Source organism: Micromesistius poutassou (genome assembly GCF_964030765.1).
Source record: "Micromesistius poutassou genome assembly, chromosome: 2".
Classification (NCBI taxonomy): Eukaryota; Metazoa; Chordata; class Actinopteri; order Gadiformes; family Gadidae; genus Micromesistius; species Micromesistius poutassou.
Window position 1 is genome coordinate 23,486,400 of NC_140272.1, and position 15,208 is coordinate 23,501,607.

Consider the following 15,208-nt stretch of genomic DNA (forward strand, 5'->3'; position numbering starts at 1 on the left):
GGGGGCGTACCCAGAGACTCCCAGCGTAGTATTTCTGAGCTGTTTCTCAGCATCACTGTCAGCTCCTCTCGTTCCGTGTAGACGTGGCGGTACGACCACGCTTGTATCGACGCTGCTATGAATGGAGAAACAGTGCAACTGTTGACGCCAACATGTGAACGGTTGACAAGTAAATGAAAACATGTCAACGTTGCGCAGCTAAAGATGGTGATGGAAGAGGTTAGTCAGGACTTACTGCAAGCATTCCACACATGTTTATTTAAATCCAAACATTATCTGTATACTTGATCAGTCGGTGTATCATTAGGTTTTTTTTATTTTATGTTTTTATTTTTTTATATCCATTGTTTACTTGAGATGTAGTCATTCCAGCGCCGCTGCTGTCGGTTGAACTACGGCCCTAAAGGAGTGAGACGTTCCCGTGAGAATCTCCCGGTGATGAGGTCGTCAATGAGTTGAGCGTTTTACTAAAGGGCTCGCTGTGTCTAAACTCTTAACTCATCGTGCCTTTCACAGTTCAAATAACATGTCGTCACTTTTTTATTTATTTATGAAAAGACAATGGAAGGAACATGTCATGTTTTCCTTGGGTGAACGTGTGTCAGTGCAGGTGTCGTGGAACAGGATTAGCTTGTTTTCCATAAACTACCGGGTCATTAATGTATTTATTTATGGTCAAGCTGTCTGTCAAGCTTGAGAGCAATTAACATCATGATCAATGTATTCAAATAATTCTTTCATCTTTGTAAGGCCCGAACGGGTTTCATGCATTAGTTACCTATGATGTAATAATATCCAGTGGCACAATGAGGAGCCATTCATGTTGAAGTCATGCTAATGATCATGTTTTATTTCTCACCTGTAACTCAAAGTGTCACGGGGACTGAAGAAGTGGTCTTCATCCCTCCGTTTCTTTGTTGTGTGCACCAGCTGCCAGTGGGTGGTATTCATGAACCAGTCTGTATTCGTACACCAACGCGCAGAGCCTGTCCGTCATTATTTTTGTGTACAACTTGTTTACATGAGTCCAGGTTGAGAAGGCCAACGTTTTGTAACTGTAAAGGAGGTAGGAGGAAGATGTGCCAAACGTCCGTGGAGCTCGGCTCAGGACAGATCTGTGGGCCGGGGAGGCTGACGCCGGCCACTCGGTCCGCTCCGAGCGCACAGCCGGAGCGCAGCGTTTATACCGAGGTCTGGTCCTCATCCACCGTAACGAGCCCGATATATTCATACGCATAAAGGCATTCTAGTGCTCTCCTTTAAGGGGACCACAAAAGTCTATTTTTTTATTTTAGTTTCACATGTCATGCTATAGAGAGAGCCGTAGGGCCTGGACCTCATCCCCATCACGTGAGCAGTAGTGAGCTGGTCCAGCTCAGTCGCCGAGTGACGGGCGGCCGAGGGCCGCCTCAGACCGCCCTATAGCCCGGGTACTGAAGTACCATTTTCTGTATATTAACAAAAACCATAATCATTTCAAAGGAGTATAGAAAGCATTCCCATAACACCTTTGTTTATTGGTTATTAAACTGTGACGGGCGAATCAGTAGTGGACTAAATTATGCTCAGCTATATTTTATTGATTTGCTCAACAGAAAACAGCAATAGGGTTAACATTCAATAGGAATGCAGCCTTTCAGTGTGAAATCAAATAGTTTTTATGTCAGGTTTGTTTCTATGTAGCGTCTTTGATTTACGTTCAATGAATCACCTAAGAAAGGCACTTTAGTGCACCAACAACCCAGACCACAAAGTATACAAACATATATTTTGATTATCTGCGTATAGTTCAATGATTTGGTTGAAAACGTGTACAGGTGTCTGGAGCCGAGCGAACCGCCTAGACCAAATTACTTTCTAAATATAAATGATTTTTTTTCCTGCTTTTGCTTAAACCCGAAATCAATAATGTTCTTAATTTCCGAATGACTTTTTACAGTTGAATACTACCTTTGTTAAAGCATGCACTTGGTGTCTGCCTGTGTGTAACCAGTTTAATGATTTCATGTACAGAGAGCATGGTCCTTGTTAGTATAAAACTTTTGGAGCTGTAAATACACGCCGTGTCACGTCCCGTTGTGTTGCTCTGTATTGTTTATGGCTATTGGATTATTATTGTATCAAAAGAGGAATCTCACAAATAAAGCAGAGCTTTTATTGTTTCTACTTTGATCTGTGTCGGTAGTCTAAGTCCAGTGTGTTCGTTAGGTAAACTGACCTGACGCGGCTGTAACGCGACACACGGAGGGTGCATCTCCCCATTGTGCGCGTTTGGCCCTGAACCCGAGGCGCTACTACTAGCCTACTACTGTCGGAGAAACCCGAAACACTCACATTTCCAGTTTCAAGGGGAATTTGTTATTCTGTGAAGTCATCCGCACTCGAGGTCTGGTTACAACAATCACAAATGGGGTGTGAGTATACACAGAAGCACACACACACTGCCGTCTCACGTGTCTCCGACGCGGACATTGTCATTTAAATAACGGCTGTGGCCGCCGTCCAGAGATCAGTGAAGGGCCCCTGGCTCCTGGGGCTCTCACCGCGGGGCCACCCCGGGCCCCTGGGACTGTGATCGGACACTCGCCCCATCCTGGACTTCACCTCCATGTGTTAACTACATTTGACATCACTTGATCCCTACTGGGAGACAGACTGGTTTGACGTTGACTTGGTTAACTTCTCGGTTGACTCCAGTGGATTAGCTCCTCGGGGACCTCTTGTTTTTTTAGACGATCACCTCGGGGCAGCTGGAGGCAAACCTCCGTGTGTCCCAACAAAATAAACTATGTTGAAAATCTCTTTTCTTTTCATTATTATTCTCTGAATTATTTAATGCAACAAATCAGGCTCTACTTGTTCCCGATTATCAAATAACTGGGGCTTAATCGTGAGAGCTGCAGGGAGGCTCAGCTGATTTGGTTTAGTTGGTAGCAACTGAGCTGCAGGTCTGAATGACTGCAGCTTCACATTAAGTCTCAGTGGAAAAACACAGCAGCACAGAGAGCGCCCTCCCTTTCAGTCGCTCTAATTGAGTGTGAGAACCTCGGATCTCGTTTGTAGGGGAGGGGAGGGGAGGGAAGGGGGGGGGAGTTGAGGCTTATAAGTTAAAGGGTTAGTTATATTTCCTGTATTCCTGTGCATGACATCTGCTGTTGGCGGAGTCTCCATGGAGCGCCGGTTGGAATACTGATCGCTCTGTTGTTGCTGCAAACAAACATCTCCCCGCGGAAAGGCTTTGTGATGGAGGGGTAAGTACCCGGCTCATTGTGCATCACTGCGTCCTGACTAACATCCTCTACCCACTCCGTGTTTCTGTTCTTCAAGTGCACCGTTTTATGAAGTTAAAGTTAAGATTCATGGCCAAAACACGGATGAAGTGACTATTTTTAGCTCTTTTTTTTTTTTTTTTTTTTAATCTCTGTTCATGAAGTTCAGCCGCGGTTCAAGTTCAACTCAGTCCGGGTTATCCCACCGGTCCTGCTGAAGACTCGGAGCGATTGGCTCTGGATGGTGTTAACGATGGTGCTTTTGTGACCATGAGCAGAGAATTCCCCCAGAGGAGCGACCGTGAAGGCGCTCACCAGGAGAAGGCGAAGAACAGCAAGCTGCTGCTGGAGCGCGGCCAGTGGGCCAACAAGCTGGAGTTCCTGCTGGCCGTGGCCGGGACCATGGTGGGGCTGGGGAACCTGTGGCGGTTCCCCTACTTATGTTACAAAAACGGAGGCGGTAAGGACCATTCTTTGAAGTACTAACGTTTATTTCGATAACATGATTAAGTTATATCATAATAACGGCTTTTCACAAGCTTCCGCTTGCCATTGAATGAGGGAGAAGTAGTTTGAGGCTGATAAGCTGCACTTTGAATAATTTTTGCATTGGTTATTCCACCTGTAGTGCCCCCTCGGGGCGCGCAGGGGACGCGGCTCAGGCTGCGCTGTTGGGACGGGTCACCACGGCCCGCTGCGGGACGGGCTGCTTGTGGTTCTAACAAGGAGTGGTTCGCGTGTGTCCAGGTGCCTTTCTGGTTCCCTATGTGTTGTTTCTGCTGACCTGCGGGATCCCCATGTTCCTGCTGGAGACCGCCATGGGGCAGTACACGTCCCAGGGCTGCATCACCTGCTGGAGAACCTTCTGCCCGCTGTTTGAAGGTGGGTTTAGTAAGAACCCTCCACATTGTATTGGGTGTGTAATCCGGTGTAAGAGGCTCTCTCTTTCTGCTCTGAATGGCACCACGGTAGAAACCTTCTTTCACAGCAATACATAGATCAAGATAATATGTATGGTTCTGGAAATTGTTAAGATAAGTTTTTTTTTGTGTTATAATATTTATATTATTATATATACAGATGTTTATTTTACTTTTGCATGCTATCCACATGAATATCATTTTCTCTGTACATATACATTAGAAATACAAGGAAAGTAATGTCCTAATATTCTATAAAGTCTTTTCAAGTCTTACTATAAGAGCATTTTGACGGGCACTTCTGAATGAAGTATAGTTACTGACTATGGTGAATGACTCTCTTTCATAATGACTATGTCATTACAATAATATACATTTGATCATTCAACCCTATCTTAAGGAATTGTTCTACGCTGTAGTCGTGGACAATTAAGTGGATTCTATTCTATTGACATGATGCAAAGACGTAATCGTTTGATTGTGTTGGAAAGAAATGTGTTACATAAACTCGGTGTCCTCGACGTTCATACCGAAAAGATGTGAGGTTGTTTTCTAAAGAAATTAAAACAACCTCATGTACAATCCACAGCCTAGGGCCCAGACTCTAGGGCCTAGACTATAGACTCTAGACTCTAGGGCCCAGACTCTAGACTCTAGACTCTAGGGCCCAGACTCTAGACTCTAGACTCTAGGGCCCAGACTCTAGGGCCCAGACTCTAGACTCTAGGGCCCAGACTATAGACTCTAGACTCTAGGGCCTAGAGTCTAGGCCCTAGAGTCTAGGGCCTAGACTCTAGACTCTAGACTCTAGGGCCCAGACTATAGACTCTAGACTCTAGGGCCTAGAGTCTATAGTAAGGAAGTAAGCTTCCTTTAGTTCTTATTCATGCAGCTAATTATCTATGAAAGCAAACTCGATCTGTCCATACAAACTCTTAGCAGGGAGTGCCGGCGCTCATATCAGTAGAACCAGAAACCCACTGGAGGGAAAATTGCCAAAAACCTTTAACAAGCACTGTAACTCAGACAAGCACACGGCAATGAAAGAACCGCAGCTAACCAATGATGACTGCACCACAGAGGTCTTTAGCGCGGCTCTTGTGCCTGGAAAATATTTGTTTAACGGTGTTGATCCTGGCCAACTACCGTGGGCGTGTGTGTGGATGACCGCTGGTTGAAGCAGCCTCACCTGGTCCGGTCTGACCGGACTCTGGTGCTGGTTGAAGCAGCCTCACCTGGTCCGGTCTGACCAGACTCTGGTGCTGGTTGAAGCAGCCTCACCTGGTCCAGTCTGACCAGACTCTGGTGCTGGTTGAAGCAGCCTCACCTGGTCCGGTCTGACCAGACTCTGGTGCTGGGGGAGGCAGCCTCACCTGGTGTCTGGTGATGGCTGGTTTAACTCGTGCACATTGAGCTATCAGCGCGTTAATCCAGCCGTCCACACACACACTCAGGGAGAGCTCTCCTCGAGGGCAGCATGGAGCAGCAGGCCGGGGGTCGTTACCCACAACGCCTCCTTCACCGCCCGCGGTGCCCGGAGGGCCCGGCCGACGGCGGTGGGCAGCACCGACCGCTCCACCATGTCTGTCAGTTTGTTGATTATGGCGGCCATATTCCAGTCGCTCGTGCCAGCGTAACAAATATACCACAACAAATCATCTTTTTGGCTCGAAAATGGACCAGTTTAAGAATATCCCATAGAGTGTCCATTCCTTTAAAAAGAAACACCCTATCACTCAATTCCCCCGACGCGACTACACACACACACGACTGTTGTGCAGCCCATGCTGTGTGCTGCCTTCTTACCCGCGGGCTGTCCTGTCCGGCCAGGCATCGGCTACGCCACGCAGGTGGTGATCGCCTACGCCGCCGTCTCCTACATCGTGATCCAGGCCTGGGCCTTCTTCTACCTGTTCTCCTCCTTCAGCAGCGAGGTGCCGTGGGCGTCCTGCCGCAACAGCTGGAACACAGGTGGGCCCACAGGGACCGCACGGAGGCCAAGGTGGCCCGGCCATGATTATTATTAGTTTGTACTTTTTTTAGCAAGTGGACAGATGCCATGGAGCGCAGTTGATAAGGCTACTTATAGAAAGAAATGGATTCAACTTAAACTAATCTTCACAGAACAACTGCACACAGACTGATTTAATCTCAGGAAGTTACTTGGACGGTTGCCTCTTACTGTGTGCCAGGTCAATGAGGTCAGCTCGCTCTGGTCGTGCTACTCTGGAGTCTTCAAATCCTTTACACTTGCTTTCATAACTGACAGACTGACTGACTTTGCTCATCTGCAAGAATAAAAAGCAATTCTCCCTTGCTGTTTTAAGATTCATGTGTGGAATTCGATAAGAGAAATTCTTCATTCAACTGGACTGCATCTTCAAATGAAACTTCGCCTGCAACAGAGTTCTGGGAGTAAGTTGACCCTTCTACTGGAGATGACCTACAGCTACAATCTGTCTATAGACTGCACCCACCACGGTTATGATGAGTATTGCATCAGACCAGCGCTGATATGTTGGCCTATCAATCTAGACCGTAGCACCCTTTGGTTCACAACAAACACATTGGTGGATTAGAGAAATAATAATTACCATCATATCTACCCACAACACAGGACATGTGTGATTTTGTGTTATGTTCAGTTTTGAAGGCTATAGTTTTTTTGAAATTGTGTTTGTGTTTGTGAATTATTGTATTTCTCCTGAAGTATTTAGCTTCCTAGTTTGCTGTAGGTCGGTACTGAGTTGAGTTGCTGTGATAAAGGGATTGTTAGCCACAACTTGCCAAGCTGCTGATCTTCTTACAGGCAAAACTGTGTTTGTTTTTGAAGTTTTAAATAATTCCGTGTCAAGTGACACAGAAAGAGGAAAAATACAATAATTGGGTTGTAAACAGGAGGCCTCTGTCCTGTGGCACAATTTATAGTCTTAGAAATAAACCAAACCAAAACTTGTCGACAGTTCATTCCAGATTTCAGATGTGATCAAATGTTTGATGCTCGGTTTAATGGGTTCATCTTTGACTGGGATTAAAGTCGCAATAAGTAAGATTGAGCGAGTGAGTTCATAACGCGTTGGGTCCGCTCTACCTGGCTGTAGGGTTAGGGTTAGGGTTAGGGCTATGAGGGTTAGGGTTAGGGTTAGGGTTATGAGGGTTAGGGTTAGGGTTAGGGTTAGGTTGAGGGCTGAGAGCTGAGGGCTGGCTGGTTAGTTGGCTGGTTGGTTGGCGTGAGGGGGAGGGGATTGCAGAGTCTGTATATATATATATATATATATATGTATAATTATAGGTAATTTTATTGATAACATTATTGAAATCACTATCGATCAGCATTGACTACAGCTCCAGGTCCGTATGTATCTCCATTTTAAGCCACAAGCTGGTGAAATGTCACATATTATTACATCATACTGAAAGTATGAGTTCTCATGTTATCTTCTAGACAGCCACTTCTACACAGAAGTTTGAATGTTTGAGATATGATGAGATATGATGAGATATGATGTAAATATTACTATTTTATATTGTGACGTTAAACCTGTGCTATATTTTCATTGGTACGTTCATATGTTTTTCCTTTCTTTGTTTTAGCCGGAGCATGTTTTGGTGAAGCTCGTCTTTGAGCGTATGAAGGTTCCCCCCTGCTGTGGTCTGAAGGGCTCCTCCCTGTGGGATCTGAACCTGCTAAACAAACGCAGTAATAACCACATGTGTGAGAGCTGATTGTGTGTGTCTGTGTGTCTCAGGAGACGAGTGCTGAAGATATCTGGAGGGATCGAGGAGGTGGGCAGTCTGCGCTGGGAGCTGGTCCTGTGTCTGGTCCTGGCCTGGGTCCTCTGCTACTTCTGTGTCTGGAAGGGAGTCAAGTCCACTGGAAAGGTAACGCATGGACGTAGTATTAGTCACTGTGTGTACACATTGTGTAGCCGTTTGTGTGTGGTGTGTATTCAAATGTGTGTGTGTGGTGTGTATTCAAATGTGTGTGTGTGGTGTGTATTCAAATATGTGTGTGTGTGTGTGTGTGTGTGTGTGTTTATGTGTGTGTATGATATGCAATTATTATTATTTATGGATTTATTGAGACAAAATGAGCCTTGTTTGTTTCATCAATATGAAGAGAATATCGAACATCATATGAAATTAATTTCTTTGTAGTATTGTTGTGATGCACGTCTCTGTGATGCTGTTCTCATGCAAATGAACCGCCGTCTCCCCCCCCCCCCTCCTCCCCGCCTCCCCCCCCCCCCCCCCCCCCGTCAGGTGGTGTACTTCACCGCCACCTTCCCCTACCTGATGGCTCTATGGTTTATGGTTCTACCCCCCCTGTCAGGTGGTGTACTTCACCGCCACCTTCCCCTACCTGATGGCTCTATGGTTTATGGTTCTACCCCCCCCCCCCCCCCCTGTCAGGTGGTGTACTTCACCGCCACCTTCCCCTACCTGATGGCTCTATGGTTTATGGTTCTACCCCCCCCCCCCCCCCCCCTGTCAGGTGGTGTACTTCACCGCCACCTTCCCCTACCTGATGGCTCTATGGTTTATGGTTCTACCCCCCCCCCCCCCCCCCTGTCAGGTGGTGTACTTCACCGCCACCTTCCCCTACCTGATGGCTCTATGGTTTATGGTTCTACCCCCCCTGTCAGGTGGTGTACTTCACCGCCACCTTCCCCTACCTGATGGCTCTATGGTTTATGGTTCTACCCCCCCCCCCCCCCCCCCCCTGTCAGGTGGTGTACTTCACCGCCACCTTCCCCTACCTGATGCTGCTGGTGCTGCTGGTCCGAGGGCTGACGCTGCCCGGGGCCGGCGACGGGATCCGCTTCTACCTGTACCCGGACCCCGCCCGGCTGGTGGACCCCCAGGTACCCCCCCCCCCCCCCCCCCCCCCCCCCTCAGCCCTCCCCCTACTGGACACTCTAACATCTGGATTTCAGCGCAACACATAATTGGGAGAAAAAAATAAAAAAGTGCCCATAGACCCCATAGGGGCACATGACCGTTTCAGTGCTCAGGTGAGTACCAGGAGGTGTGTACGTAGCATTCTCCCCCCACTGTCCTCACTGTCCTCCAGTGTCTCCCCCCACTGTCCTCCAGTGTCCTCACTGTCCTCCAGTGTCTCCCCCCACTGTCCTCCAGTGTCTGTCCCCACTGTCCTCCAGTGTCTCCCCCCACTGTCCTCCAGTGTCTCCCCCCCACTGTCCTCCAGTGTCTCCCCCCACTGTCCTCCAGTGTCTCCCCCCACTGTCCTCCAGTGTCTCCCCTCACTGTCCCCACTGTCCTCCAGTGTCTCCCCCCACTGTCCTCCAGTGTCTCCCCCCACTGTCCTCCAGTGTCTCCCCCCCACTGTCCAGGGCTGAGAGACGAGCACGTGACAGACAAGCCTCTCAAGGCCTCTCCCCCCCCCGTCAACAATCGCGTTCACCTAACCCCCCCCCCCCCCGCCCCGTCGACAATCGCGTTCACCTAACCCCCCCCCCCCCGCCCCGTCGACAATCGCGTTCGCGTTTTCAACAATTCAACATGGACCCCCCTATAAAAGCCTCGGCCACCCTCTTGCCACCCCATGAAAAAAAATCTGGCTCCGCGACTGAGCTTAACCACCACGTTGGTTACTTGTATTTACTATTCGGACCAAGTCATACACAGAAGAGGCTCCCAGGCGTTTCCCTGCCTGCTTTAAGCGCATCCATTCTGTCACAGTGGTGTCTTTGTGAAGTTGCACGGTGGCCTCATGTTTCTTGAGAATGCTGCAAACCGTTGTGTTTCCAAAACTGTGGAGGTCTTGCATTTCCTGAGGCCATGTTGAAGGATCAAATACTAAAGAAATGATTACATGACTTGAGGGAGACATATCTGATTTCAAACTCTTCAATTAACCCCCTGAGTAAGTTTTAAGTCTTGTCTCTTGTCAGCTTCAGCATTAGAAACGCTGTGTGCCATGTGGCCTTCACCAAGTGTGAACTGTCCAATGGCCACCATGAGTTCATCCTTACGTTCTCCAACGGTCAGCTTTTCCTTCTGAAACCTAATGGATGTGAGCTTCAAAATGTTGCCAATGTCAAGCATGTTTGATAGAAAGCACTGAAAACGCTCTGTGCAGATATGCTGCAAGTCACTGTTAGCCAGTTGCATTTTAATGGCTGGCAATAGTCTTGATATTTTTAACAGAATTTCATGCCTCCATGCAGACCACCTGGTATTATGAAACAGTTTCACAAAGGAGATCCCATTTTCTTCACACAGCTTCTTCAGTGCAGCAGGTTTTTTTTGCTCCACCTTTTTGTAAACAAAACGGCAGCAGCCTGACCACAGAGCGATCGAATGTCTCACAGTGGGGAACGTTGCGATCAGCTGATGGTGTGTGTGTGTGTGCCGTGCACAGAACGTGCACAAGGGAGTCTCCAACCGCAGCAAGTCGCCAGAGTTTTGGCACAACGCCGCTGTGCACACCGACGTTGACAGCAGCCCCGTGTGAGCACACAGAGACCAGCTCTGTTGTCCGGTCATCCAAGCCTGTCCTGGAAAAGTCTCACGAGTCTGAGTCTGTTATGGCCTGCGCGGTTCGGTCAGCGCCCAGTTCAGTCAGTCCAACAAAGTCCGAGGAAAAGTCTCCGTTGCTGGACACAGACACGATGTCAACAACTTCCTGCTCAGTTTTTGTGATGTCCTCAGATCCATCAAACATCAGCCCCCAAAATTCAGCAGACTGCAACTTTGCTCGTAAATCCCCGCTGCCGGTGTCGCGCTCTGCATGATCCCTGTGCCCCCTTCTCGTGAATGATATGCACCTCCGACATTTACTCCTAGTCGCTTCAGTAAAGGAACATCCTCAGAATAGGAAGACAATAGGGGGCGTGCGTGTTTAGAGTTATGGAAGGCCAGGAGAAAAATATTAAACAGAGCTTGCCGCTGTTCTTCATTCAGCTTGTCTCGCCGTCTGGTAAGTGGGCCACTGGCTGTTTCATCTCTGCTAGCTTGTTTATTAGCAATGGCTTGCGCCACGTTCGTGTGCTCCTTGCTCCTTTTCATGTCTGTGACATAAAGGACGGTTGAGATTCTTTGAGCCTTTATAAAACGCACCTGTTTTGTCTGCTAGATGTGGATGTGCACGGCAAATCTTGCACCACATTTCATTTGCGCTCATTGTTAGCTTCAAGCCACTGCACATCTTGGAGCCTATTTTTCCGAAAAAAGTATTTTCTTCGGCTCTGGCTCCAGTTGGCGTTTCTTTGTAGGTGGCGAAACGCCAAAGAAGCAGCTTACTGTCGTCTGTCACTGTTTGGACATCTCTGACAGTAGTTGACAAGGGACACGTGTGTAAGGTTAGAGGAGAGATCCGTCAAGTACGCAAAGGCACGCAGTAACACAAGTGGCATTACGCAATCCTGATTTTTGTTGCGCATGCGTACCTGCGTACCAGTTATGTGCACCCCTGACCATAGATGATGTTTGTGCTCCGTTGTGTTTGACAGCGTGAACATGAACATCAAAAGGGGTCCACATGCTCTCCTTAGTGAGGACCGCCTTCTACTGTCTGCTTCCACAACTAACGCGGAATCAGGGTAGGCTGGGTAGCCCCACCCCCATCTGCCGGCGATTGGAATTCGCCCTGCACATGGGGATGGAAAGGAACATGTTTAATCCTCCTGTTTCCTATCCCAATCCATTTGGCACCAATCACCAAGCTGGCTTTTTTCACCTGGCGCTCTATTGGCTGGTTAAACACGATGACGACAGAGAAGCGTCGCAAGCAGCCGAAGCGGAGCAACCGCTGCCCGTTGATGCAGCTGTCGCTGCTGTTTTAAATGTTTTCAGGGGCAAGTTTTCTTTGAATTTAATACCCGATTGAATACAGAAAGAAGAGCCGCCTCTGGCACCACGGCGGCCGGAGCTGAGCTCCCGGGCGCGGTGCACGGCAGCCGGTCCCCGCGGTCGCGGTCTCCCGGCGGCCGTGCCCCGGCCGAACTCGCGGACTCCAGCGGTGCACTCGCGGCTCGACCGCGAGCCCGCGGGTTAGGAGTGCACCGCCGGAGTCCGGGAGCTCCGCCGTGCCCCGGCCGAGCTCCCGGACTCCGGCGGTGCACTCCCGCGTGCACGCCGATTGAATACAGAAAGAAAAGCCGCCTCGGGGCACCGCGGCTGTTGTATTCAAGCCCCGTGCCCGCGGGAGTGCACCGCCGGAGTTCGGGAGCTCGGCCGGTGACCAGCCTCCGTGCACCGAGGGGCAGGTTTTCTTTGAAAGCTGAGCAGAAACTTGCCCTGGAGCAATTCCTCCAAAGAAAGGATGTATTTGCTTTACTGCCGACTGGTTTTGGTAAAAGTTTAATCTACCAGCTAGCCCCGCTGGTGGCCAATTGCTCTCAGCCATTTGAACTAAGCCCGCCTCTTGTGCAGGAGAAAATGACGGCAGCCTTTCCAGACCAACGTGCAATCTAGGATTGGACTTGGTCTGGCAATAGCCAGGCTAGAATAAGGGTGGAAAAAAGGATATATTTATATATATTTATGTATATTTAAAGATAAATAATACTAATAATTATTCAATAATAAATAAATAATAATAATAATAATTTTCTGAGTAGCTGCTGCGGTACTCGAAGTACCCCTAGGGCTAGGCTGACCCCCGCTGACCCCCATGACCCCCATGACCCCCACTGACCCCCGGCCCTGGAGGAGGCCTCAGTCGGGGCCCTCTGACCTGTGTTCTGACCCCTGGAGGAGGCCTCAGTCTGGGGCCCTCTGACCTGTGTTCTGACCCCTGGAGGAGGCCTCAGTCGGGGCCCTCTGACCTGTGTTCTGACCCCTGGAGGAGGCCTCAGTCGGGGCCCTCTGACCTGTGTTCTGACCCCTGGAGGAGGCCTCAGTCGGGGCCCTCTGACCTGTGTTCTGACCCCTGGAGGAGGCCTCAGTCTGGGGCCCTCTGACCTGTGTTCTGACCCCTGGAGGAGGCCTCACTCGGGGCCCTCTGACCTGTGTTCTGACCCCTGGAGGAGGCCTCGGTCGGGGCCCTCTGACCTGTGTTCTGACCCCTGGAGGAGGCCTCGGTCGGGGCCCTCTGACCTGTGTTCTGACCCCTGGAGGAGGCCTCAGTCGGGGCCCTCTGACCTGTGTTCTGACCCCTGGAGGAGGCCTCGGTCGGGGCCCTCTGACCTGTGTTCTGACCCCTGGAGGAGGCCTCAGTCGGGGCCCTCTGACCTGTGTTCTGACCCCTGGAGGAGGCCTCAGTCGGGGCCCTCTGACCTGTGTTCTGACCCCTGGAGGAGGCCTCACTCGGGGCCCTCTGACCTGTGTTCTGACTCCTGGAGGAGGCCTCAGTCGGGGCCCTCTGACCTGTGTTCTGACCCCTGGAGGAGGCCTCAGTCGGGGCCCTCTGACCTGTGTTCTGACCCCTGGAGGAGGCCTCGGTCTGGGACCCTCTGACCTGTGTTCTGACCCCTGGAGGAGGCCTCACTCGGGGCCCTCTGACCTGTGTTCTGACCCCTGGAGGAGGCCTCAGTCGGGGCCCTCTGACCTGTGTTCTGACCCCTGGAGGAGGCCTCAGTCGGGGCCCTCTGACCTGTGTTCTGACCCCTGGAGGAGGCCTCGGTCTGGGACCCTCTGACCTGTGTTCTGACCCCTGGAGGAGGCCTCAGTCGGGGCCCTCTGACCTGTGTTCTGACCCCTGGAGGAGGCCTCGGTCGGGGCCCTCTGACCTGTGTTCTGACCCCAGGTGTGGATGGACGCTGGCGCCCAGGTGCTCTTCTCCTTCGCCATCTGCCAGGGGAGCCTGACCGCCCTGGGCAGCTACAACCAGTACAACAATGACGTCTACAAGTAGGTCCCCAGACCCCAGGGGCCCCCAGACCCCAGGGCCCCCAGGGACCTGCTCTGGGGAGGACCTCATGGTGAATGAGGGCTGGTGTCATGGTGACCTCATGGTGACATCGTCATGATGAGGTCGTCATGGTGACCTCATGGTGACGTCGTCATGATGAGGTCGTCATGGTGACCTCATGATGAGGTCGTCATGGTGACCTCATGGTGACGTCGTCATGATGAGGTCGTCATGGTGAGGTCGTCATGGTGACCTCATGGTGACGTCGTCATGATGAGGTCGTCATGGTGACCTCATGGTGACGTCGTCATGATGAGGTCGTCATGGTGACCTCATGATGAGGTCGTCGTGGTGACGTCATCATGGTGAGGTCATGGTGACGTCATCATGGTGAGGTCGTCATGGTGACCTCATGGTGACGTCGTCATGAGGTCACCATTTGACTGCTGAATCCAAAGGGCCTGATCTGGATTATTCTATTTCAATACATTCAAAGTTTAAAGGCCACGTTTCAGTGGATAACATGTAGAGTATAAACCACACAACAGACCAACACCACACAGCCAGTGGTGCTCTGTGGTGCTCCAGTGTTGTGTTGTGTTCCAGTGTTGTGTTGAGTTGTGTTGTGTTGTGTTCCAGTGTTGTGTTGTGTTGTGTTCCAGTGTGTATGTTGTTGTGTTGTGTTCCAGTATGTATGTTGTGTTGTGTTGTGTTCCAGTGTGTATGTTGTTGTGTTGTGTTGTGTTCCAGTGTGTATGTTGTTGTGTTGTGTTCCAGTGTGTATGTTGTTGTGTTGTGTTCCAGTGTGTATGTTGTTGTGTTGTGTTCCAGTGTGTATGTTGTTGTGTTGTGTTCCAGTGTGTATGTTGTTGTGTTGTGTTGTGTTCCAGTGTGTATGTTGTTGTGTTGTGTTCCAGTGTGTATGTTGTTGTGTTGTGTTCCAGTGTGTATGTTGTTGTGTTGTGTTGTGTTCCAGTGTGTATGTTGTTGTGTTGTGTTGTGTTCCAGTGTGTATGTTGTTTATTTATTCATTTTGATTTATTTAAACTCGAAAATTCATTGAGCAATGAATTCATTGCAATGATGTCGAGTAAAATACAAGGAGCATAAATAAAACATAGATTTAGATAACAGAGGATAAAATGTTAAGAGCAGAAAGAAAAACAGACAAATAAAACATAAATAACCACAAGCACAATTAA

General features: G+C 49.7%; 1 protein-coding gene across 1 annotated transcript in view; it reads left to right on the top strand.

The window, feature by feature from the left end:
• The first annotated feature begins 3,155 nt into the window (after positions 1-3,155).
• Positions 3,156-15,208, top strand: part of slc6a11a (solute carrier family 6 member 11a) — a 31,182-nt gene continuing 19,129 nt past the window's right edge. The window contains exons 1-8 of the mRNA XM_084464017.1: positions 3,156-3,251; positions 3,548-3,729; positions 4,017-4,151; positions 6,020-6,160; positions 6,517-6,604; positions 7,939-8,071; positions 8,920-9,054; positions 13,902-14,005. Coding sequence (XP_084320143.1) covers positions 3,244-3,251; positions 3,548-3,729; positions 4,017-4,151; positions 6,020-6,160; positions 6,517-6,604; positions 7,939-8,071; positions 8,920-9,054; positions 13,902-14,005 — 926 coding nt within the window. The 5' untranslated portion in view covers positions 3,156-3,243. The remainder of the gene's footprint in view (positions 3,252-3,547; positions 3,730-4,016; positions 4,152-6,019; positions 6,161-6,516; positions 6,605-7,938; positions 8,072-8,919; positions 9,055-13,901; positions 14,006-15,208) is intronic.